This window comes from Crotalus tigris, unplaced genomic scaffold (genome assembly GCF_016545835.1).
Source record: "Crotalus tigris isolate CLP2741 ecotype Arizona unplaced genomic scaffold, ASM1654583v1 scf7180000017939.2460400, whole genome shotgun sequence".
Taxonomy (NCBI): domain Eukaryota; kingdom Metazoa; phylum Chordata; class Lepidosauria; order Squamata; family Viperidae; genus Crotalus; species Crotalus tigris.
This window is the reverse complement of record NW_024096731.1, coordinates 1,978,887-2,002,861: the sequence shown is the minus strand read 5'-3', so window position 1 is coordinate 2,002,861 and position 23,975 is coordinate 1,978,887. Positions and strand designations below refer to the sequence as shown.

The following is a 23,975-nucleotide window of genomic DNA, read 5'->3' as shown; positions in this document are numbered from 1 at the left end:
ATTGTGCTTTTCTGACTTTAAGTAGCGTCATCCTGGGGGAGACAAACAAACATAAGCTATCCTATCTTTTAACCACAAGAGTTTTGAAAAGGCTGTGATGGAATGATCAATATTCTCTGAAATGCTGAGCTCTCGCCTCAGGAGAATGCACTTGATTCAGCAATTTGCTTGGATTGTGTGCTGTAATCTAGCTTTGGCCTCAGAAACATCTCAAAGGAGCTCAGCCATTTTTTTTCCTTTTTACAAGAATATGAATGTATTTTCTACATTGGAATCCCAATAGACATTTAGCCGTGCACTTTGGGATGAACACCCTTCGAATGGTGCGGGAGTATGAATGGATTTCCAGAAAACGTTGCAAACAACAGGAACCATTTGCACTTCAGTTTGAGATGCAGACAACGCAGACTCACCCCCAACAGCCCGCGCCTGTTCTTCAACAGTGAAGGGACACAGGGCAGAAGACATCCTACAGCCAAGAAGGCTCCACACACATTTGCACTACTCAGGTGGCCCTGAGGACACAGGTAAACCTCCAAATGTCTTCAGCGACTCTCTAAAAGAATGCAAATGACCACCTGTCTGCAAGGAGTGTAAATCCTTCCATTCCCCACCATCCGGTCAGAGCTGAAGAAGCTTCTTGGATGAGAAGCAAAACATCTTCAAAGAAAACATCTTCAAAGGAAGTCCAGTTGCCTCCTGAAAAAGCACCTTTGGGACAACCATGACCTGGAAGACTGAGAATCTCCATAGACATGTACATTGGAATGTTATCTCTTCTCTCATTTCTCCCACATATGCTCGATTGATGAGATTAGGCAAAGATGAATTTACCTTTATTTTGACTGATCTATTTGTTAATTTGGTCGCAAGCTTCAGATGACATGAGTATGCGCAATAGGAAAAAAAGTTGTGCTACTCATGCCTGTTGTGTAGCTGTTAAGATGGGTCTTTAGAATGAGAAAGAGGGGAAGGGAGGGGAGGGGAGGGGAAGGGAAGGGGCCAGTTTAATGAAGTGGTTGTAGGTCTAAAAGCCAAGATACTATTAGTTTTAGTTCTGCCTTAGATATGAAATCCAGCTGGGTGAACTTGGGCCAGTCATTCTGCCTCAGCCCAATGTTTCACAGCCCTGGCAGGGTTCTTGTAGGGAAAATAGGAGCCAAAAGGAGTATTATATATGTTTTCTGCCTTGAGTTATTTATAAAAAAAATAATAAAGAGGGGAAAAGGAAGGGAGGAAAGGTAGGAAGGACAATTCAGATGCGTGTTTTTGTACTCTCCAAGCCCTTCTGTTCAGCTCAGTGTCACTATCAGTTTTGCTTTCTTCTCTTTGCTTAAAAAAAAAAATCCCTGAATCAAAAACCTTCTGTTTTTTTCTGTCGTTGCACATTAAGAACTTCACACATTGTGCTGGAAGAAACCATAACATTCCCCATCCATCACTTAATTGGAATTCTTTGATTGTCCATGCAACTTGCTGGTAATTCAGTATGAGAAATTAATAGCTAACTAGTTAAAGAATCATAGCAGGGGAAACACACAATAGTCTTATAATCTTTTTGTAATAGGTGCTTGTTTTTAGACCTCCCAGTTAGACAGGAATGAAAGGGCACCTGACAGACAATGAGAATTTATGCAACAGCATTTTGTTCTCAGATTCACTCAGTGTGATTGTACATTTATTTCCAAGAGTCCGTTGCAAAACTCAGCCCATGGCAAACCTTGTTGGTGCTTTTGCAAAGTAGATTCAGAAAAAAAAGCTTTTCAGTTTTCAACAGTGGCAAAACTCTGAAGCTCCGGTATAGGATGAGGATGAAGATTCGTTCTCCGAGCCTGTGGGTTGGTTTCGAACGTTTCCTTACCAGGCTAGATAACATCTTCAGTGGAGTTTAGGGAATGTCAGTGTCAGTGTTCTTCTGTTTGTAAGGGCTTCAGGTGTGGGTATGTCAAGTGAGGGTCTTGTGATGGGTCAGGTGGGAGTCATTAGTAAGAGGCTTGTGATGGGTCTTGTGATGGGGAGGTTACATCAGGTGAGGGTCATTGGGAGGTGAACTGCTGGTGGGGGTGCTTGCGTGGGTTGGTTGAGGATCGGTGCTGTCTCTGATTGGCTGTGTGGTTGATTTGGATTCTGAGGGGTTGGTAGGCTGGTTGTAAGTCAGTGTGTCTGTTGATGGAATTGCTTGTGAGGTGCCAGGCTTCAACGAACTCTCGGGTGTGGCGGGTGGCAGCGTGGCTGATGATTTTGGTGTTGCTCCAATTGAACTGGTGTTCTTTGATGTTGGCGTGGGTAGAGATTAAGCATTTGGGATCATGGCGTTTGACTGGCAGCCGGTGTTTGTGGATCCTGGTTTTTAATTGATGTAATATTTGTCCCCCATAGAATTGTATTCCCTACGATACCACTGGCTAATTAAGCCTGCTGTTTTGAGATGTGAAATGTTTGATCCAACAACCTGAAGGAAGCCTAGAAAATGGTCAGCTGTCATACTTAATGGCGATAAAGTCATACAAGTATTATCTTCTCCTCTAAGACAGAAGTTGTCATGGAGTCATTCACTGCCCCTTTTCTCTCTCACTTTTTTCCAAAACATTCTGCAGCTGCTTTTTTGAAGGGTGTTGCTTACATTCAATATGGTGAGTGAGTGAGTGTATGCAGTTACTTGCTTTTTTATTGCCTTTTAATTAATAACAAAAAAGAGGAAAAATAGGAGCAAAGCACAAAGGTAAAAGGGATGGAGATGCATGCATTGTCAAAGAGAAGGGGGGGAAAGAAAACATAAAAAGTACTTATCATATGCTTGAGTTATATATTCCATGCCACCCTAAAGTTCTTAGAATCAAACAGATTCTGTGGAAAGGCTACCTTCACCTATCTAGTAAATATCCAGCTAGAAGGAGTTTAATTTCATGTTTCAAGAAGTAGGCAGGGACTCTTCCTAGTTTGCCATTCTGCCCCAAAGAAATTCCTTCTTCTTCTCCTCCTCCTCCTCCTCCTCCTCCTCCCTCCTCCTCCTCCCTCCTCCTCCTCCTCTCCTCCTCCTCCTCCTCCAGTTGGCTCTGCAATATGAACATGGAAATGAAATCTTCAGCCAAGTTTGAAACTACTGAGCCTTCTGGAAGTTGATCTGAAAACACTAAAATCTGAAAATAAGATGCAACCTCATGATTTTCCTCCGGTAGTTTTTACTGAGTCTTCTCCCTACCCAAATTGCCTGTTCAAACTTTCCCCCCAATTCCCAAACAGAGAAATTGAGTGGGTCCTTTTTCTGCAGTTCTCCTGGAGAACAAAAGATTCTTGGACAAATTTGTTAAGAGTTCCTCAGTGATAATACAACAGTAAAAATTGTCTCACCTTGCCTTCCATTGGGATTTAACTGAGTATGGGAAGCCCAGAGGATTGCAGACTCCAGGAAAGATAATTGTAGGATGAATGATAGGAGATACACAATGCTGGGCCACTTTACAATTAAATAAATGTAAGAATATCCCACTCCAGCAATGAAGATTTCATTCCAATTATGTCCTCAAAGTTCTACCACAGACTGCTGTTAATCAAACTGAAATTAGCACTAGAAGTAATAAAATGCAGAATAATTTCTCTGCCTATCACTACTCATCACTTTCTACAGACACAGAGGGAAATAGAAGTGTACAGTTCAGCTTCTGTGATTGACAGGCTTGGTGTAAATACTCCCAAGAGCTTAACATCCTGTACTTGCCTATTTGACTGCATTATGTGCTTTTTGCATATTGTAGAAGCTGCAGTGACTGAATTCCCATGCCCTGCTCTAGATTTGAAAGGGGCCACTGGTGCCTGTACATATATACTATTAATAGAAATGTGGCCTCCTTATCACAGCTTCAAGACAACCCGTCTGGGAAGAGTGGTGTTACGTGCTCCTTGAAAACTGTTGATAAATAGCCTCTTAATCACTAGCCAAAATAGAATTGTTCAGCAACACTAGAGAAGTGTGGAAAGGATACTCACTATTATTTCACTCTGAGCATGCATTTAATGGGTACTGCTTCGGTTCTGGTTCCTTCTTTGGGATTTTACCCAGCCTATCAGCACCCAGCTATCCTTGTCAGTGTTTGGAAGCTAGCAGAATTAGCTCTGGTTTGGTCCTTCCAAGTCAAGTGATGGGCACAGCAGAGATTCCAAGAATGCTCTTTATTGTAGTCAGGTGGAATATCAAAATCTTGAATCCTGTTCAACTTTTCCTCAATCCCATCTTAAAGTGAACAAAATCAAGGCAGGTTCGTTTTGAATTTCCATCTCATATTTCCCTCTGTCTCAGGATTGGAAAATTTATTTTCCAAATCCCTGCTTAATGGCCCATTTATATTTTACCAAGACCCACTCTAAATTCCTTTACAGGTAGTACTGGAATGAGAGAGTGTTAAAAAATGCCTTAGGTCCAAGTAAGATGCAGAAGTCAAAAAACAGTGCAGAAGAAGGCAAGGATAAACTATGCATACTATTGCCATGAAAAAATTTCATGGACAGGATGCTCAGCTCCCAAGCATCTCATTACCCTTCTGCCATCTTAAGAGCATGTTATTAAGCCTAAAGGCAGATACAAATCTGTGTGTGAAACAGCAATTTCTTCATGCTTCTGACAACAACTATATCTCATGGCTATCCTGTGTAATGTTTGGACAGAGCATGTGGGAGAGTGTCAGCAATAGAATTAGAGACAAAACACAGATGATAAACTAATCATCTGTGGGACAAAGCACTACCTGGATTAGGCCTGTGTTCAATGTTCTTTGGTTTGAGCCTTTATTTTGAAAGTTTTGCCTGTTAGACAGCCAAATATTCTTGAACATATTCTCTCTAAGCACTTGGTAACTTTTGTGCTGTGCATTATTAATCTCTAACTTATTCAAAGGCTGCCTTCACTGCTGCTTTTTTCTCACTGATGGATAAGCTAGTTTGGCTATTGAATTCAGTGGGTTTCAGTGATACTGTGTATGTGTAGGAAAAAAAATAATGTTATTGTCATTAGTGGCCTTGAGCACTTGCTTTGGCTGAAAAGCAGAGCGGGTTAATTTATCACAAAATAAAACTCCAGTTAGAACACAGTGAGTGCAATGCCTCATGAAACCATAAGTCAAAAAATATATTAGTTATAACACCACAGCAAAAACAAGCAGCCTGCTGTTATGGTGTTCAAATAGAAAGATCAGGTATCCTCTCCCTAACCACTAATATTGAGTGATTTCCATATCTCTGAATCATGCAATATGTCAAGTCTGCAGCCAACAGGCACTCTGATTTCATTGTCACAAATGACAAGTTCAGTCTGGTTTTCTTTCCCATCTGTTACAACTGTGTCAGGATAGGAACAACCAGAAAGGGTTAGTGCAAGTCCCCTAAATCAATTAAGCCTGCTGGATTTTTCGACTTTGATTTGCACAGTTCTTCCATTGCCTCGGGGTCTGATTTTCTGTTGTCATTGAGAAACTTAGAAATAAGAATGTTGATATGGTTTCTCCATGTCCTGAATTTCTATACGGTATAAAATGGAGATATCTCATGAGCGTCCTGTGCTCAGCAACAGTATCCTTAGTTTCGGTAATTATAGTCATACTAATGGTTATGTTCATATGATTTATATCTTCATTGTGTTTCTCTTTCCCTTCTAAATGGGCTCTTATTGGTGTGATGAACTTTCACTGTAAACAAATATATTTTACTAATGAAATAAAGCAATAGTCTAAAGTGGGGGAGGGGGCAGAGTTAATTACTAAAATAATCTCAAGAGTCATTAAAACATCAGAATGGCAATGCATAACTGAAATGAATTGTCATTTTAAAAAAGGCTTACAAATGATACTAGACAGATAGATAGCCTTTATTGTCATTTTTTATTGTGGGCGCAATGGCACACATTAAAAATGAAATTTAGTTGCTTGTTCTCAAACTGTACATATACATAACACATATTTAAAACATACTATATACAACATACGTATAGACCTACACACTTACATAGAAGTAACATATAAATATTAATCACTGTCCATCTTGAATATATAATGAGAGGAGGAAGCTTTAGAGTTCACAAGGTTTATACTGTATGGAACAAAGCTGTGACTGAACCTGGATGTTCTGCTTCGGATACCATGGAGCCTCCTCCCAGAAGGTAACAAGGAAAACAGGTTGTGAAGAGGATGTGTAGTATCCCAGGCAATCTTGCAGACCCTGCTCAAGCAACGCTTATGTGCTATGTCCTGGACGGAAGGGAGGGAACTGCCAATAATCTTTTCTTCCATCACCACTCTCTGCACCGCCTTCCTGTCTGAAGCAGTGATGCTTCTAAACCAGACTCTGATGCTGTATGACAGGAGGCTCTCGATCGTCCCTCTATGGAAAGTGGTAAGGACAGGAGAAGAAAGATGTGGTTTTCTCATGCGACACAGAAAATGCAGACGCTGCTGTGCCCGCTTCATATTTCGTTTGAGTGTACATTAATGGATAGAAGCTAATCTGTTCTATAAAATGCATGATCTCTATTGTAGAATTTTATTTATCTCAGTAATCTTATTTAGAATGGTATTTTTTTCGATAATTCCATTGCAATGGCATGCTTCAAAAAGAATCTCAAGTGAAACCATGGATACCGATGCATTTTATTGAAGGACCCTGTCCATCATGCTTACCATTCTTGTTCCAAATGGTGGTACGACCAAGACCAGAATGTTTATTAAATAATATAATTTATTAGAAATAAGATCTAAAACGGGTATTGGCAGCACTGGCAAGAGGATTACGGGAACATGTCTGTAGTACACCTAGTGAATAAAGACTGTCTTAGAGGCATTGCCACTATTCTGTCAGCGGAGTCATTTTTGGGCAGGCATCCACCTTGGTTCCTGATGACTTGTTGAGTGAAAATATGGCTAAACACCCATCTACTTCAATGGGATTTTAGAAAATAGTGTTTTGGTGAAATGAGCTCTCTGAATCAGACTTGAATGTTGTCTTTTCTGCTTTCTTAATGACAGCTTTTTTTTTTTTTTGGGCAAGGTCATGACTAGCATTTTTAAACTATTCTCCATTCAGCCAACTTTTCTAATTAGAGTTTCCAAAGCAGCAGTTGCGTTGTTTCCATGCCATTATGTCCTGGATTGGGGGAGGGGAGAGGGAGTTAGAAACAGAGAGAGAATTGGCATTAACCCTGCATTAGTTCTCTTTTGCAAAGCATCCTAGAAAGAATGCTATTCACCTTTTCCAGAAAAAAAGATTTGATGAATATAATATTTACGGAGAAAGAGAGCAGACATTTTGTCCCACGATCATTTGCCACTATGTTTTTGTTCTCTGCAAAACTTTCACTTTCATGAAACGTCTGTACAAATGTCCAAGTAGTACTTTTAAAACTCTTTGCTTAGAGCTACAAATGAACTTGCTGGGAACTTAAAAGAGCTGTGTTGTGGCATATATGGTGAACTCAGAAAACCACCTTCTTCCAGATGGAGAAGGAACAGCTATGTCTGGGTTGCTTTCAGATGTGATGCCATCACCGATCTGAGATCTGAAGCCTAAAATTCAAGGGTTGAGACTCCTAGACAGGATTAAACTATACTTAGAAGGGTTATTATCAAAGGATGCTAGGCAGCAGCTTTTAACTGTCTGATTCAACATTGATCTAAAACAGTTGTGCTTTTTATTATTTCAATGGAATATATAGGCTGGCTTCACAAAATGCCTAATCTCTATTGAAGGTGGTATCTTTGTTGCAGTAAACCTTCTGGATTGGTATTCTTTCTAGTGCAGTGGTTCTCAACCTGTGGGTCGGGACCCCATTTGGGGTCGAACGACCATTTCACGGGGGTCGCCAAACAAGGCTGTCCACCATTTTCCCCCCCTTTTCTTTGGCTACGCCCCTGGCACCCGGTGATGTATAAGTGGTTGGGGGTCACCACAACATGGGGAACTATATTATGGGGTCGCGGCATTAGAAAGGTTGAGAACCACTGTTCTAGTGCATTCAATACAATTTGGTGGACTGATGGAATTTCAAAGTACTGTACTTATTAGGCTACCTTCCTCCCATAAAATGTGAACTGAAATGGGTAGAAGAGTTGTGGTTTTTGCATTTTCTATTGTATATGTATAATATAAAAAATATTGATTAGGTACAAATTTATTCTCTTCCCACAAGATAGCAATTTAATGTTAAATAGCTGCCTTTCTATAGAAATACACACATACACACACGTTCAGTCGGGTCTAATTCTCAGAGACTGCCTGGATAAGTCTCTGCAATTTTCTTGGTAGGTTTTTCCGAAGTGGTTTGCCATTGTTTTCCTTCCTTCCAAGACTGACCAACCCAAGGTCACCCAGCTATAGAATAGAAGTCATGGTCTCCTAGTTTCTACCCTGATGCCTTAACCACTATATCAAAATGGCTTTTTAAAGATGTGTGTGTTTGTGTGTGTGTGTGTGGCTTTGTGACCATTGCAGTACTAGAACTTACAGTCTCCTGGTTTCTATCCTGATTCCTTAACCACAACACCAAACTGGCTTTGTGTAAATACATTAAATAGTAATAAACAACATTAAACAAATGAATCTGAAAATGGCTTAGAAAAGATAATGAGTTAAAAAGACCCGTATTGTCTTTAACCTGAAATTCTCAATTAAGCAATGAATATTCCCATCTGTCTTCTCAGTAATCTCTGTACTTATGCACTTATTATATAGTGATATATATTGGAGATGCGAGACTAAATCTCAACTCCCAGTAGCTAATAGACAAGATCCTGCAGGGTTTTTTTGGCAATGCTGTATTTTTGGAAGTGGTTTACAATTGCCTTCTTCATATGGCTGAGAAAGACCCAAACTGACCCAAAGTCATACAACTGACTAAGAGAAGAACTAAAACACAGGTGTCCCCAGTGCTATTCCGGCACCTCAACTACTAGACCAGCGGTTCTCAACCTGTGGGTGGCGACCCCATTTGGGGTCGAACGACCATTTCACGGGGGTCGCCAAACAACGCGATCCGCCATTTTTCTGCCATTTTTCCCCTTTTCCTTAGCTCTGCTAGTCCCTTTTATTCTATTGGCTTTCGAAAGCCAATAGAATAGACTCTCTTGAACAGAGTCTAATTCTATTGGCTTTCAAAAGCCAATAGGAATTGTCCAGGGCTGTCTCTGCCCTGCTGAGCCCGCCAAAAGCCCCAGTCTGCAAACGGTGCTGCAAGGGGAACAGTCTGCAGAGCTTCCCTCCCTGCTGAGCAACTAAAAAGTAAGTAAAAAAGGGCCGGGGTGGGAAGTGGGAGGCCGGTGGGCACAGGGAGGGTTGCTGGCCCTCTTTTATTTACTTTTTAGTTGCTTTAGTTACTTACTTTTTAGTTGGTGGCCCAGCCAGTGGTCTCCCTGTGCCGCCGCTGCTGCGGCTGCTCGGGAGCGCCTGGGCCTGCCTGCCGCTGCTCTGAACGGGCGGCAGCCAAAGTAAGCCTAGAGGGGCAGCGGCGGGCGCAGAGAGGGTTGCTGGTGTGCATGGGGCCTGGCAGGTGTTTTACCTGCCTTGGGCCGGGCCAGCTGGTGGCCCATCCGGTGGTTGCCCTCTGCCGCTGCTGCCACGGCCACCCGGGAGCACCTGGGCCTGCCTGCCGCCGCCCCAAGCAGGCAGCGGCCAAGGTAAGCCTAGCGGGCGCAGGGAGGGTTGCTGGCGTGCGTGGGGCCCTTACCTGCCTTGGGCTGGGCCAGCTGGTGGCTCAGCTGGTGGTCACCCTGCGCCACCACGGCCGCCGGGGAGCGCCCAGGCCTGCCTGCCACCGCCCCTTGCCAGCTATGCCTCAGCTGGCGCAGGGGGCAGACCACGCATATGCGGCGCTCCCAGGGCGGTAGTCCTCGACTTACGACCGGGGTTGCGGCTATAAAAAAGTTGAGGACCACTGCACTAGACCAAACAGGCTCTCTATAAATGCATTATCTCCCTTTTAAAGATTTCTGTAAGGAAGGGACAAACAGAAGGTAGATTATGCACTAAGGCACTTTGACAGTTTTGTATTAAAAGGAACCTTTGTATTAATAGGAAGAAGGAGTTGACTATTTCTAACCATCTGACTACTCCCTAAGACCAGGCAATGGAACCACACAGAAGTGAGATCTGAACCAAAAGATATCTAGCTGATAAACATTACCATGCAGGTAGTTTGCTGGAGAGCAAGACTGTATCATCATCCCAGGAACTTTTTCTGAAGTATTGCTCCTGCCGAGGGAATTAAGGAACACCAATCAATGGAAGAGCACATGCTCTGTGTGTTTTCAGTTCCCTGATCAAATTAGAAGTTGGGCTGAAAAACACATTTTCTGCCTGAGGCTCTGAACAGGTTTTGCTAGTTTGAATCAATAAGATTGAATGAATAGACATAGACTGTAATCCAGTGGTTCTCAACCTTTTTAATGCCGTGACCCCCCAACCGGTCATAAGTCGAGGACTACTCAACCGGTCGTAAGTCGAGGACTACTCAACTGGTGCAGCACCGTTTGCAGAATGGACTTTTGGCGGGCTCAGCAGGGCAGAGACAGCCTGGACAATTCCTATTGGCTTTTGAAAGCCAATAGAATTAGACTCTATTCAAGAGAGTCTATTCTATTGGCTTTCAAAAGCCAATAGAATAAAAGGGAGTAGCACAGCTAAGGAAAAGGGGAAAAAAATGACGAACTGCGTTGTTTGGCGACCCCCGTGAAATGGTCGTTCGACCCCAAATGGGGTCCCGACCCACAGGTTGAGAACCACTGCTGTAATCAGACCCAATGTCTGATTACAGACCCCATGTTCTTCATAAATTCATGCATTTTCTCCAATGAAGGGTCCTCCCTGTATGATGGTGACTTTTCAGAAGTTTTTGTGCAAATGTCATGCTGACTGAGAATTTATGAAAGTTGAAGTTAAGACACATTTGGATGGTACCAGATTAGGGAAGGCTGATGTGAACACTGCAGTTGAGTTCCCATGTTTTGTAGATATAATGGTTCTTTAAGCTGAGATATTTCTTAGAAAAAGATTTGTTTCCACCCACCCCTCCTGCCTCTGCCCCAGTTCTTCCCTTATACCCATATAAATTAGTTTAGATAATGCAGAAAACAAGCTTCAAATTGTGTTTAAATTGTTTAAAATATGGATTTAAACACTTTAAACATAATTTGAAGCTTGTTTTCTGCATTATCTAAACTTAACTACAAAGATATATATCAGAGATCTGAACTGTTGATGAAAAGACACATCTGATGAAACTAATACAAATTATTTTTAATAAATTAATAAAAATTCCATCCACCCTTCGGCTTTCAGTATTAAGAAAAACATATGTATTTAGGCTGGAAAGTTGTCTGAGAATATTAACTCAAGAGGACTTTTTTCTATATGACTCCGTAAGTACACTGTTATGTCTAATAAATTATGTTATTTAATAGAATTTTGGATGTGTTTTTCTAAGTAATTTAAGCATGAGTATTTGACAGACTCTAATCCAGCCCTATAAATTGGAGGGCTTCTAGAAGGAGGAGGAGGAGGATAGTTGCTGGGAGTTGGCTGAATAACTCAATAAATTTAGTAAATAAATACATAAAATGTTTTTCTCTTGCCTTAGGTAAATGGAAGACCTAGAAACACGCAAAGCACGCAGGATAGAGCGGATGGTAGCAAAATGGCTACGTCGATCACGGATTAATTTAGGCAGGTATGTATTTTAATATAATATTATTAGATGGAACGGAAGAGTGCTTCCATTGTGTATGAGATGCCATGAAGTAGCTTCTCAGTTTTGCCTAGATCTGGTCTTGCCACCCAAAGCTCAGCTATTTTGCAGTGAAGAAAGCTTATGTTGCTTAGGCTGATCCTTTTCCTATCTCCTAGGTCAAATAAAATACCGTAGCAAACTTTTGGACTATACTATGTACTCTGTATATGATAGTTCCAAGACGGCAATTGTTGTAGCATATCAATATGATCTCTGTGGCATCCCAGGTACAAAGAAAACATATCAATGTTGGCATTAGCTTCTAGTGCCAGGTCAAAGTCTTACCCCTTAACTACAAATGTGGGATACCAGTATTTAAATAATTAAAGCCAAAGGGGGAAAATAAAGCAGAAATGAAAGTTATTTGTAGTATTGTTTCACAGCAGAAAGAAAGACCATGTACAAATTTAAGCAGGAGGGGAGGAAGAAATTTAGAGTTAGGATGATTGACACCCTTTCTAGCCAACTATTATGGTGAATTTATCAGGCAATGCTTGAGCAAACATCAGGGAGCGAGGGTTCCTGACCTCCATTTTGCAGCTACATTTTTATTCATTTATTTATTTTCTGGCAGCAAGAAAAGAGCAGGGCGGCGAAGTAATTGCATGATCAGAGAGGACAAGATGGAAATTAAACTGCATTTCCCACCTTTTTTTTTTTTTTAAGCTAAGCATGTCCAGAGTCTGTGGAGGCTTAACACGCCTCTTTGATTTGATTTCTCACTGAACAGTTGGTGGGAAACTCTGCCATTATTAAACAATTGACAGGGCAATCTTGAGAGAAAACAAGGCAAAGAGCTGCAAAAAAAAAGCTTGCAGGCCACCAGTAGCTTATTCTTGCTGTTGGATTTTGCTTTGTTTTGTTTTTGTTTTACAAAGGCACATTTGAAGGTAGTGTGTCAGATTCTCCCATCAAGGTTTGCTTCCCAGACCATATTTTTATTCAGAACTCAGTTATGAGTCTCTGGGTATCGTTCTTTTCTTTGTTAGCTTCTCCAGATGTTGGGGGGATTGCAAATTTGGGTTTTAGTAAAACAAAGTGACCCCGTTGCCATTCTAGGGGCTTTTGTTAATATTTACCAGCCTTCCACCATGTCTTGAAAGCAATTCTCAGAGTCACACGGTTCAGCACGTATGGGAAAGTCAGGTAGCAGAATGATATTCTCTCTGCAGAAAAACTCACGCCTATATCACACATGTCACAACTTACTCATGCATCGCAATACACAGAAAAAGGAGTGGGGCTTTGATTGTATGGTTGTGACTTTCATCACAACTTTGGGCAGGTTAGAACACTTTTTCTTGTGTCTCGCCAATTTTTTTTTTTTTAATCTATTTAGAGTGGAACAAAACTTTAGCATGGAAAAAATAGCTTGGATTTAGGTTTACCACCTCTGGCTACCTGTGAAAATGAAGTATCATCTTGTGGTCTGGAATAAACCTCCTGTAATGATTTTTTTTTTTTTGCCAGATGCGCATTGCAGGGAATGACTTTAGGCTGCTGTAATCAGTAGGCAAAATGTGCTAGAGGGAAACTGATGCAGCATTATTCACCTTTTTCTATGAAAAAATCCTCAGTAATCTTCCAAGGAACCCGAGACCAACTTTCTCAGGATTACAGAGACCACTTCATCGTGCTTGCTGAAACACAAAATGCTCAAATGCCATTCCAAACTTTGAACATTGCGGTGCTCAGGAAGTATCATTGAAAGTATCATTGAAAACCATTGACAAATATTTCCCTGTTTGTTGCACTGCAGGACAAATCTGTTAGAAACAAAATACCTTAATTTTGACTTAATATAAATGTCAATTTTCTGATGGCCAATATGAATCCTTTGCTTTGGGGTGACTTTGGAAATCTTGTGGCTTTTTTGTGATAGATGTCATGAAGGCAGCAATGCTCCTGTCCTGGTCTACGGGATGCAAGCCCACTAATTTGGATTTATGAGGCACTATCGATCACTGTAAATGCTATCTTAAGCTTGGTTTATTTCTGGGTAACATTTACTGTAATTCCTTTTTGACTGAGATAGATGAAGCTCAAATTTTTACAGAGTTGTTCCAAACTGTAGAATCGTTATCTTCAAAGCAAGTCAATGTTTCAGCACTAGTCCATAGCAGAACATCAAGCCTATTCATGTTCACTTCACATCCACATGGATTTTCCACTTGGTTAGGCACTCCATTGTGTAACTATTCCACTCTCAGTGACCTTATGCACAAAGAGCTGTCCATGCACAGCCTCTTGGCTGAACATATGAAAATTCAGCTAAACTGTAAAATCTAAATATGTCCTCTAGGTTTAAAGGTGCATGCTTACATTTATTTATTTGTTAGATTCATAGGGCTGCCTAGCCACTCTTGCTGTCTTACAATTTGTAGAAACACGAAAACAACGGAATAGAAATGTGATGCAATGATATATAATGTAACAAACGTTCAGAACCGAGAAAAAGAAAACAGAGAAACATTGAGTAACGGAGAAACAGAAATGACAATAATAACAGGATTAGCTGAGGCCAACCCTCACATATATTAGTCAAGATCCCTCCATATATAATATATATAGAACAAAGACCGAGCATCCATATTACTTTTCAGTTTATGGGTATCTTTTCTGGAGCTGCCCAGTACTATTTAAAATATTTATCAGACTGTTTCTTTCCACTTTACATGTTTGACAATAAACACTCCACCCACAATATACATCAGAGCGTCTTTCTTGTTTACTGGCTTACGATATGTTTTATTTTCCTCATTAGGTATGCACTGATGTAAAAATATCTCAAAAGCAGATGCTGAGATTTCAGGAAATTGGAAGCACTGGATACCTTTTTTTAACTGGTTTTTTTCCACCTTAAATTTGCAGAGGGAGAACATCACTGTCAGATGGCAGTAAGCAACCTGCAAGTCATGTCAAACTCACAGTGGAAGTTCAAAAAGATGTTCTACTTGGACATTATGGCATTGAAGTTTCTCATAATTTCCCCCTATTTATCACATCAGTTGCTGCAGGTAGAAAACAGCTTTCCCTTCTCATATTTTCTTGATGTTGGAAATTGTCTGGAGAAATACAAAGCTCTGGTTTTGGGGGAAAAAAGATGTCTTAAAAATTTGCTGATCGCTGACATATGTTATTGTTAAGCTATATGTTATCGTTGACATATGTTATCCCAAGCTATACATAGCCAGATAGAGAAAACTGGCTGAGTCCAGGCTCAAAGTATTTCTGGAGGAACGTTTAAAGTGATGTAATTGAATAATAGACTGTAGATGGGGGCATCAAATGATTAATGCAAAAGTACCAACATGTACAACATACATGTAATAGTGCCACTGAATACAGAAAGTTTAGGGAAAGAAGGAGAGGGGCAAGATGTTTTCTCTAACACATATTATATGAGATTGATAGCTACTTCCAGGCTAAATATAAATGGAACTGAGGGAGACTGAAGGAAAAGGGCAGAGCTGGAAATTGTCTGGAGAAATACAATGTTCTGCTTTTGAAAAGAAAGATACCTTAAAAATTTGCTGATCGCTGACATGTGTTGTTGTCAAGCTATATGTTATTGCTGACATATGTTATCCCAAGCTATACATAGCCAGATAGAGAAAACTGGCTGAGTCCAGGCTCTGGAATTTTGGAAAGAATAGGGACTTTGGGCACAATGCTTTCTCACCTGTTCCTTGCCAGAGGGAAGCTGGTAGTTTGATCTTGCTGGGATGTCAATCTAAGCAGATCCCGGTGTTGCCAGCCCTCAAATGCCTTGGATCAGTCAGGAGGGGACAACAAAACAGCATTTGGAACAACAAAATGTTGTGGCAGGTTATATTGAGAAGGAGACTATCCTTTCTGCCATTACTTCTGCTAGAAAGGAAGTGCTGCCGACAAGAGCAGGGTGGGCCTTTCGAACAGTGCCATTAAGAATCCTTTCAATAACTTGGATTCAAATTTCCAAATCGTAAGCAAGCAATGCCAGGTCATCTTATATGGCTTCAGTTTCTTTACATACACATATATATGAGCCCACATTTATTTGTTTGTTTTGGGGTGATGCTGCAAACGGGAAGTATCAAGTATCTCACTAACAAGGCTCATGTTTTGCAGGCAGCACTGCTGATGGGAAGCTTTTGCCAGGGGATCACATCTTTGCAATAAACAACAACGCAGCAGAAGAGCTCACTGGTGTACAAGCAGCTGCTCTTTTAAGGTGCAGTATGGAAGTCTGCCCCAGAGCAAAGGGTGATGGCTAAGCTTCACTCGGCTGCTGACTTTCATGCCAGGGGTGCATGCTAGCTTGTGAGAGCTTCACTTTCTTCAGCTGGAGCACTCCAGAAAACCAGACACTATTTTGAAGCTGTTATGCTATCCAAAAGCATGCTTGGTATTTTGGTAATGGTATGTGGCCATAACATTGGGAGACAGGAGGGAAAGCTGCAGACAGCCTGCTAATGGTATTTCAGCCCGCCAAGGGAGGGAGGCTGTGAGAAATGTTTCAGAAGGGACCCTCCCTGGTTTTCTGGAGAGTAAAAGGAAAGGAGGGGAGAAATACTTTTTAGTTTTGCAAGAATATGTTAATGTAGGGTTTTTACAACAAACATAGAGTTAGTACTCCTTCTTCTTGGAACTACCTCCCAGAGGTAACAGTTTCACAGGAAGTAATGGTATTCAAGAGAAACAAGTTAAAAGCATCCTGACCTGACCGAAATAATTTGACAGTTCTTTGGATCCCGGCCTGTCTTTAAATACACAGAATTATCGTAGGAAAACAGGAACATCCATTCTTCTTTTTGGTGTTTGGCCGTTATGTGTGTATTTGCTTATGCAGCATGCCATCGGGGTGCGTAGCACTTCACAGACAGTAACAAGGCAGGTTTCCCACACTGCTTTGATACAGTTTGCAGGCTCAACTTCGGCCCAGGTGAGATAGCAGAAATCAGAATGGTACAAATTAGAAGCACTAACAAAGTTGGCGAAACTGCATGGGAATCAAAACTTAGCTACAGGCTCAGTTATAATAAATTAGGAAGGACATTAGTGCCAAATTCTTCATTGAAAACGTGCATTTTGAGAAGCCATTTGTAGCACGTGTATGGTTATCTAGCAAATATCCTGGGAGGCGGTTTCAAGTAAGGGAAAGAAAGGAAGAAAGGATGAAGCTGTTTGAAAGAGTAGAAGAACCTTGGATGGTGGTATGAAATAACTAAAGTTCATAAGCTGGAGCTTATTTGGTTTGTGTAAAGAGAAGAATTGGTTGGTCGATTGTGGAGGAGACTGAAAGTCAGAGCAAAGAACCTGTACTAAATTCTGGTATGAACAGGAAGATAGTATAGCAATTAACCAGTGGAACAACCTGCCTCTAGAAGCGGTGAATGCTCCAACACTGGAAGTTTTTAAGAAGAGACTGGACAGCCATTTGTCCAAAATGGTGTAGAGTTTTCTGCCTGAGCAGGGGGTTGGACTCGATGACCTCCAAGGTCCCTTCCATCATCATCATCATCATCATTATTATTACTATCATATGACCAGAGCAATGAGAATAGGGCATGGTTTGGACATGTGAGTAGAGCAATGTGAGATCAGAGAGGAAGAAGTTAATTTAGGCAAATTTAGGCAAGAGGTGATTAGGAAGGTATTAGCCCAAAGTATTTCTGGAGGAATGTTTAAAGTATTATTAAAAGGAAAGTGATATAATTTGATAATAGACTGTATAACGGGCAACAAATGATTAATGCAAAATTATCAACATGTACATCCGGGTGAATGGTAATACTACCACTGAATACAGAAAGTATAGGGAAAGAAGGAAGTGGGCAAGATGTTTTCTCTAACCCATATTATGTATGAGATTGATAGCTACTTCCAGGCTAAATGTAGATGGAATTGAGGGAGACTGGGGGAAGAGGGCAAAGTTGGAAATTATCTGCCTTTAGAGGCACAGGTAGTCCTCAACTTAGGACACAATTGAATCCAACATTTCTGTTGCTAAGCGAGACAGTTGTTAAGTGAATTTTTTAGAACCTTTCTTGCCACAGTTGTTAAATGAATCACTGCAGTTGTTAAGTTAGTAACACCATTGTTAAATGAATCTGACTGGCCCATTGAATTTTCTTGTCAGAAGGTCGCAAAAGGTGATCGCGTGACCCCAGGACACTGCAACTGTCGTAATTATGAGTCAGTTGCCAAGCATCTGAATTTTGATCATGTGACCATGGGGATGCTGCAGTGGTCATAAGTGTGAAAAACGGTCATGGGTCACTTTTTTCAGTGCTGTTGTAACTTTGAACGGTCACTAAATGAACCGCTGTAAGTCGAGGACTACCCTTATTGAAAATGATGCCATTTTGGGACATTCGTAGCAATGCCTTCAAATAGCAGGAAAAGGAGTGTGTTCTCCTTGTTCCCCATCCTGTGTATTCAAACCTGTGTTGTTTTTATTTTATTCTATTGTCTTAACAGGGAATCGCAAGGCACTCTCCAGTTTACAGTTCTGCGATGCATCTCGGTAAATTGCCCTCATGTACCACTGATGTTTGAGTTGCTCCTTGGAGGGTAAGGTTTGGCCTCCTGATGGGTATGCAAATGAGATCACAAATACGAAGTTCCAGGAGGTAATCTTAGAGATACAATGGGTGGGAAATAATGCCCAGATAAGGGAATTGATGTATTAGGGCGGGGGAGGGGGTGTCCCCAACCCCTGGTCCGTGGACCAGGACCGAGCCACAGCATGCCAGCAACCGGTCCACACAAACAAGCAAAGCCCCACCTGTGGGATGCAGGCAGCACACAAAACCATACACCCTCCGTTCCATGGAAAAACCTTTCTCCACGAAACCCGTCCCTGGTAACCAAAAGGTTGGGGACCTCTGTATTAGGGGATCCTGGGAAAGGATGGTGAGATGCTTGCCAATAAAAGTGAGTTAAAGGGTTTAAAGGGTAGCCATGTTGACATCACTGGACTATTGTCACCCAGATGTGGTGGTGTTAGTCTATAGAGTGCTGGACTTGATTTTGGGGAGTAGACAGCAATTTAAAAAGTTTTAAAAAAAAAGGTACCTGGCATAGGACATACTTAGCCATGAGCTTTCCAATGCATTATAGACCCACTTCAAATCATCCTCAAAATACGTTTGGAGTAAAAATAAAGCTTCCAAATGACAAAGTTAAAGCTTCCAAAGGCTTCATGTCTATTTTGTTTAGATGATATATATATATATATATATATATATAGATAGATAGATAGATAGATAGATAGATAGATAGATAGATAGATAGATAGATGGATGGATGGATGGATGGATGGATGGATGGATGGATGGATGGATGGATGGATGGATGGATGGATCGGATATAAAGTAAGAAAAAGAGAGCAAAGAGAAAGCAAAAAGTATAGGAAAGGGAAAAAAAGAAAAGCTAAAGAAAAATAGAAAAGAAAAGAGACTTCTGATATTCTTCATAGCTGTTGTAAGTACTATTATATTTTAATATCTCAAGTTACATAATACTCTTCTTTCTATAACCTATCCTGTGTAATCATCAAAGTCATAAATCACAAGTTCATTTTTTTTCACTTCTGTACAAAAAAATTGACGAGATTTCTAATCACCAATTTCTAGGACGTATTCTCAATTTCTCTGTCTAATAATCTATAGCTTTGGGATTTCCTTGCAGTCCCCAGTATAAATGCTGATCTGCTCTGATCCTGCTTATCTTTTTGAAATTGCTCAAGATCAGTTAGCTAATCCCACCCAGCTGGATAAAGCTACTGTATTAAAAACATAAAACTGAATCCAGTTCAGATTCTTGTAACAATGAAATGTTGGTAGTGTATATTTGATTGCATTGCAATCAGTTTCTTTGTATACATCCAATGAATTTTTATTCCTTCCAGCTATTGTTCAATGCTGCTGCCCTATGCATAGCAATTGGCTCCATTAATCTGAGTGGCTTATAAAAGAACATACTTAACACTGCACTGTAATCACACTACATCTGCAAATTCTGAAAATATCATTTTTGCTCCTACAACAGAACTTTTCTCCCCCTCCCAGTGGTCTATCTTTGAAACACAGGCCTGACTCTGCTTAGGTTTCTAGCCCAAATGAGATTGGCTAGATGTTGCCTCTCTCAAGTCCAAATATATGTATTTATGTTTGCATTTAAATCCATCCAGGAAGCGTTGTTCATGGGAAGGGGAAATATTAATTTGTAGTAGGTAAATATAAGTGGAAAGACCAACTGCAGTCCATCTCAACACCTCCCTCCAGAAGCAATTTTCCCTTATTTAAACATGCCTGTAAACTAACATTTATAGGCATTTGTATTCTATAATTTGAGGGCTCCTGTATAATGCTGGAGTCCCCAGTCAAAGAATCAGTGACTTGAGAGCCATCATACAAACATAAAAAAAATATGCTCTATTGTAGAAAGTTAAACCATTGGACCATCTTGCCCAGGATTGTTCCCCAAGGACAGGCAACTGCAGCTTCTTTAGTGCCATCAGATCATGGTGAGATCCCATCACCAAAAAGGCTCCGTGTCTTGGGTCAGCAAAAAATAGCAAATTAAGAAGCAGAATAAGCACACTAAGAACAACTTATTTGAGTTTTTTTTTTAAAAAAAAAAAAACTGGTCCAGACAACCTAGTATGGGAGGGAGTACGCAGGGAATTGTGCTGCTGCTGTTTTCAGTAATGCCATCACTTTGTCACCCTGCCCTTTTAGTCCTTGAAAAGGAAAACAAGCATTGCCTTGGCTGCAGAAGGCTTGCTTGGCTCTGGTCCATCCCGACAGTCACAATTCTCCAGGGCTTCCAACCTGCCAGTCTAGATTCTTTGCAGCTGAAGAAGTTACAGATAGAACTTGAGAGCTTTCAGCCTGCAAAATGCCATGAAACAATGCATTAAATCTTGCCTTTGTGTCCAGATGTATCTGTGGGTAATAAATATACACCTATTTTGAAATTATTGGTAAACGGACACATCAGGGTGCATAGCGCTTTGCAAAGAATAACACTGCCTTGAGACTCTTTGCCAGGGGGTCTTCAAACTTGGCCCTTTTATGACTTGTGGACTGGCTGAGGAATTCTGGGAGTTGAAGTCCACAAGTCATAAAAGGGCCAAGTTTGAAGACCCCTGCTCTTTGCAGTCTCAACTTGGGCCCAGGTGAGATTACAGAAATCAAAATGGTGAAAATTAGAAAGTACTAACCAAGCTGGTGAAGAGTCATGGGAAGTCTTAGTTATAGGCTCAGTTATAATAAATTCGGAAGTGCCAAATTCTTCACTGAAAACGGGCATTTTGAGAAGCCATTTGTAGCATATGTAGGAGGTAATCTAGCAAGTATTCTGGGAGGCTGTTTCAAGTAAGGGAGAGAAAAGAAGAAAGGAAGAAACTGTTTGAAAGAGAAAACCTTGAATGGTGGTATTAAAAAAATTAAGTTCATAAGCTAGAGCATATTTGGTTGGTGGAAAGAGAACAACTAGTAGGTCAATGCATTTGTGGGTAATAAAATACAAACCTATTATGAAATTGTTGGTAAACTAACAACCTGTTTGCTGTTCAGTCGGGGGGAGGGGGTTGTATGGTGTTGACAGGAGTTCTGAGCTGTTTGGGGCATGTGTGAAACCAACTGCTTGGAACTAGATGTACTTCTCTGTGCATGGGAACCATTTTGCATTTATTTCTTAGATCTGCTAATTCAGAGATTGAATTGTTCTGGGATGTTGCGTTTCTCTCCTGATTTTTTAATATATTTAATTGCAATTAAAAATTTACCACCAGCCCTAACTCAGGAAGTGCATGCATTAAGGGATGATAGAAATCAAGAAGACATTGAAAATTGGCATCACAATATGTTCATCAATATTTGTGGTGGGATGCAGTAAACGTTCAATTTGCTTCCAGATAGTCCTATCAAAGCAAGTTTGCTTAGTTTAAGAGTGGTGAAAACCACTGCAGTGAAGAGACATGAAAGAAACTGATAGATGCACAGTGTTGACAGTAATCAGAGTATTTTTCCCCAAACTAAGACAATGCAAGAATTCAGGGTCTGGTAATGAGTTGAGTGGTGGAAAATGATATACATCTTCACTCATCACATAGTTACAAAAAAACAGATTACACTGACTTGTAAAATGTTGTCTACTACAAGGCAGTGTTGATGGCCATTAAATAACTATCACAGTGATAGCAATTAGTCATAACAATAAATAAAATAAAATAGATATTCTAGGAGTTGGAGTGGCATGGTGATCTAGAGGCAAAGACTCTCACCTCCCACTCGGAAGGTTGAGAGTTCAATCCTAGGCAGCAACAGATGTTCCTCTATCACAGTGGTTCTCAACCTGTGGGTCAGGACCCCATTTGGGGTCGAACGACCATTTCACGGGGGTCGCCAAACAACAGAGTCCGCCATTTTCCTTAGCTGTGCTACTCCCTTTTATTCTATTGGCTTTCAAAAGCCAATAGGAATTGTCCAGGCTGTCTCTGCCCTGCTGAGCCTGCCAAAAGTCCCATTCTGCAAACGGTGCTGCACCAGTTGAGTAGTCCTCGACTTACGACCGGTTGGGGGTCGCGGCATTAAAAAGGTTGAGAACCACTGCTCTATCAGGACACAAAGAGAAAATATTTGCTGCGAACTTTGCATAGGTGTCAGAAAGGGCATCTGGCCAGTAAACGCTCAGCTCCATTCAGTCACCCTGACCCAAAGCAAGGGATTATAGGGTCGCAAAAAGAAAAAAATTATTTCAGGAGGTTTTTTTTTTTTTAAAAAAAAAGAGGAAATGGTGGGAAGGTTCCAAATTACCCACCTTTTGTACTTGATGGTGCCTTGCTCTGATCCAGCAAGCTTTTGATGGCCCTACTCTTCTTGTGATTCTGTTTCAATTTCTGTTGTGAGAAGGCGTTAAGTGATCTCAGAGTTTGTTACTGTGTTGTATAATAGTTTGCCAACCCGGTGCTATTGTTTTTCAGGGTGGCCCTAAATCATCCTTTCTTACAGCGGAAAAAAGAGCCAGGCTAAAAACAAATCCTGTTAAAGTCCATTTTGCCGAAGAAGTTGCTGTGAATGGACATAATCAGGTTTGTGCCATCGCTATTGCCAAGCCATATGGAATAGTTAGCTTTAAAATTTGACAAGTAGACCAAATTACATATTAAGCTAACTGCACTGCTGAGAGTGAGCATGAAACAAAGATGACTTGGCCTTTTCACAGCTGTTATCCCCTCCAACCTAAATATATTTGCACTTTGTCAGATAGATTGATCCATGTGCTCAAGGTCATTTGAACCAAGTAGGCTACCACTGAAAAATAAACAAAAATCTCTCTTGTTGCTAGAAGGAAAAGTCTTGTTAACTTCAGTAAATGTGCTGAAGTCAAATTGTCCTTAGTATTCTTGGAAAAATAAATGGAATGGAATGATAAGGTTATAGCAGAGGCAATGGGAGAGTCAAAAAAGTCAAAATGGTAGCCATGATCATGAATCTTCAGGATTTTTTTTATATGCATATTTCAGTTGTGCAATTGCAGAGGCCATCTTAAATTTTTGTAACCGCTCTTGAATTTTTCTGTGTGGACATATTTTTATGTACACTATTTCTCCTGCTGGAGTATTAACAAACAATGTAATTGCAAAATTGTTAATCTAAAAAGTAGGAATCACCTGCATTCCTCCGAGTTTTGTTAAACTATAGTTTCCAGAACCTCATATTATTGGCTAAGTTGACTGCTTTCCTGGGAATTCAGAAATAGTCAAGAGGCTCAAGTTGCCCATTTCTGCATGGGGTATTAAACAAAATCCTTTTTTTTTCCCAATCCTTTTCTGTTTACAAACCTGTGAACATTTTGCTACAGTTTATACCTGGCAGAGATGAAGAAAACCTTCCATTTTGCTTTTGCTTAGTTTCCCTTTTTTCAGTTATGTTTATCTCAGTTTGAAGTTTTTTTGTTTTGTTTTAAAAGTCCTCACAAACATTCCAGCCCAGTTTTGTGCGCATCTTCTGGTAATAAACACAGCATCTTTTTAGTTCACATATTTTATCTGTCCTTTTCTTTAATGCAATCCATTTTCATGTATCATGTCCACTGATACAATGCACTTTTCTTCAAAACATTTAATATGCATATTTTAAATTTGAAAGCTGCATAGAAAAATTCAAATATTGCATGAATATCACTGCAGTTCCAATTGTGTGTTTCTTGGAAAATGTGA

At 40.5% G+C, this 23,975-nt stretch overlaps 1 protein-coding gene across 5 annotated transcripts in view; it reads left to right on the top strand.

Moving 5' to 3' along the window:
* Nucleotides 1-23,975, top strand: part of FRMPD1 (FERM and PDZ domain containing 1) — an 83,856-nt gene that overhangs the window by 38,451 nt on the left and 21,430 nt on the right. For 3 of the 5 annotated variants that reach the window (XM_039344836.1, XM_039344834.1, XM_039344835.1), the window contains 5 exons: nt 11,612-11,701; nt 14,633-14,778; nt 15,872-15,974; nt 18,224-18,269; nt 22,737-22,844. In XM_039344836.1, the coding sequence (XP_039200770.1) occupies nt 11,616-11,701; nt 14,633-14,778; nt 15,872-15,974; nt 18,224-18,269; nt 22,737-22,844 (489 nt within the window). In that variant the 5' untranslated portion in view covers nt 11,612-11,615. Of the gene's footprint in view, nt 1-11,611; nt 11,702-14,632; nt 14,779-15,871; nt 15,975-18,223; nt 18,376-22,736; nt 22,845-23,975 lie in introns of those variants that run through there. The other 2 variants (XM_039344837.1, XM_039344838.1) reach the window with 2 other exon arrangements.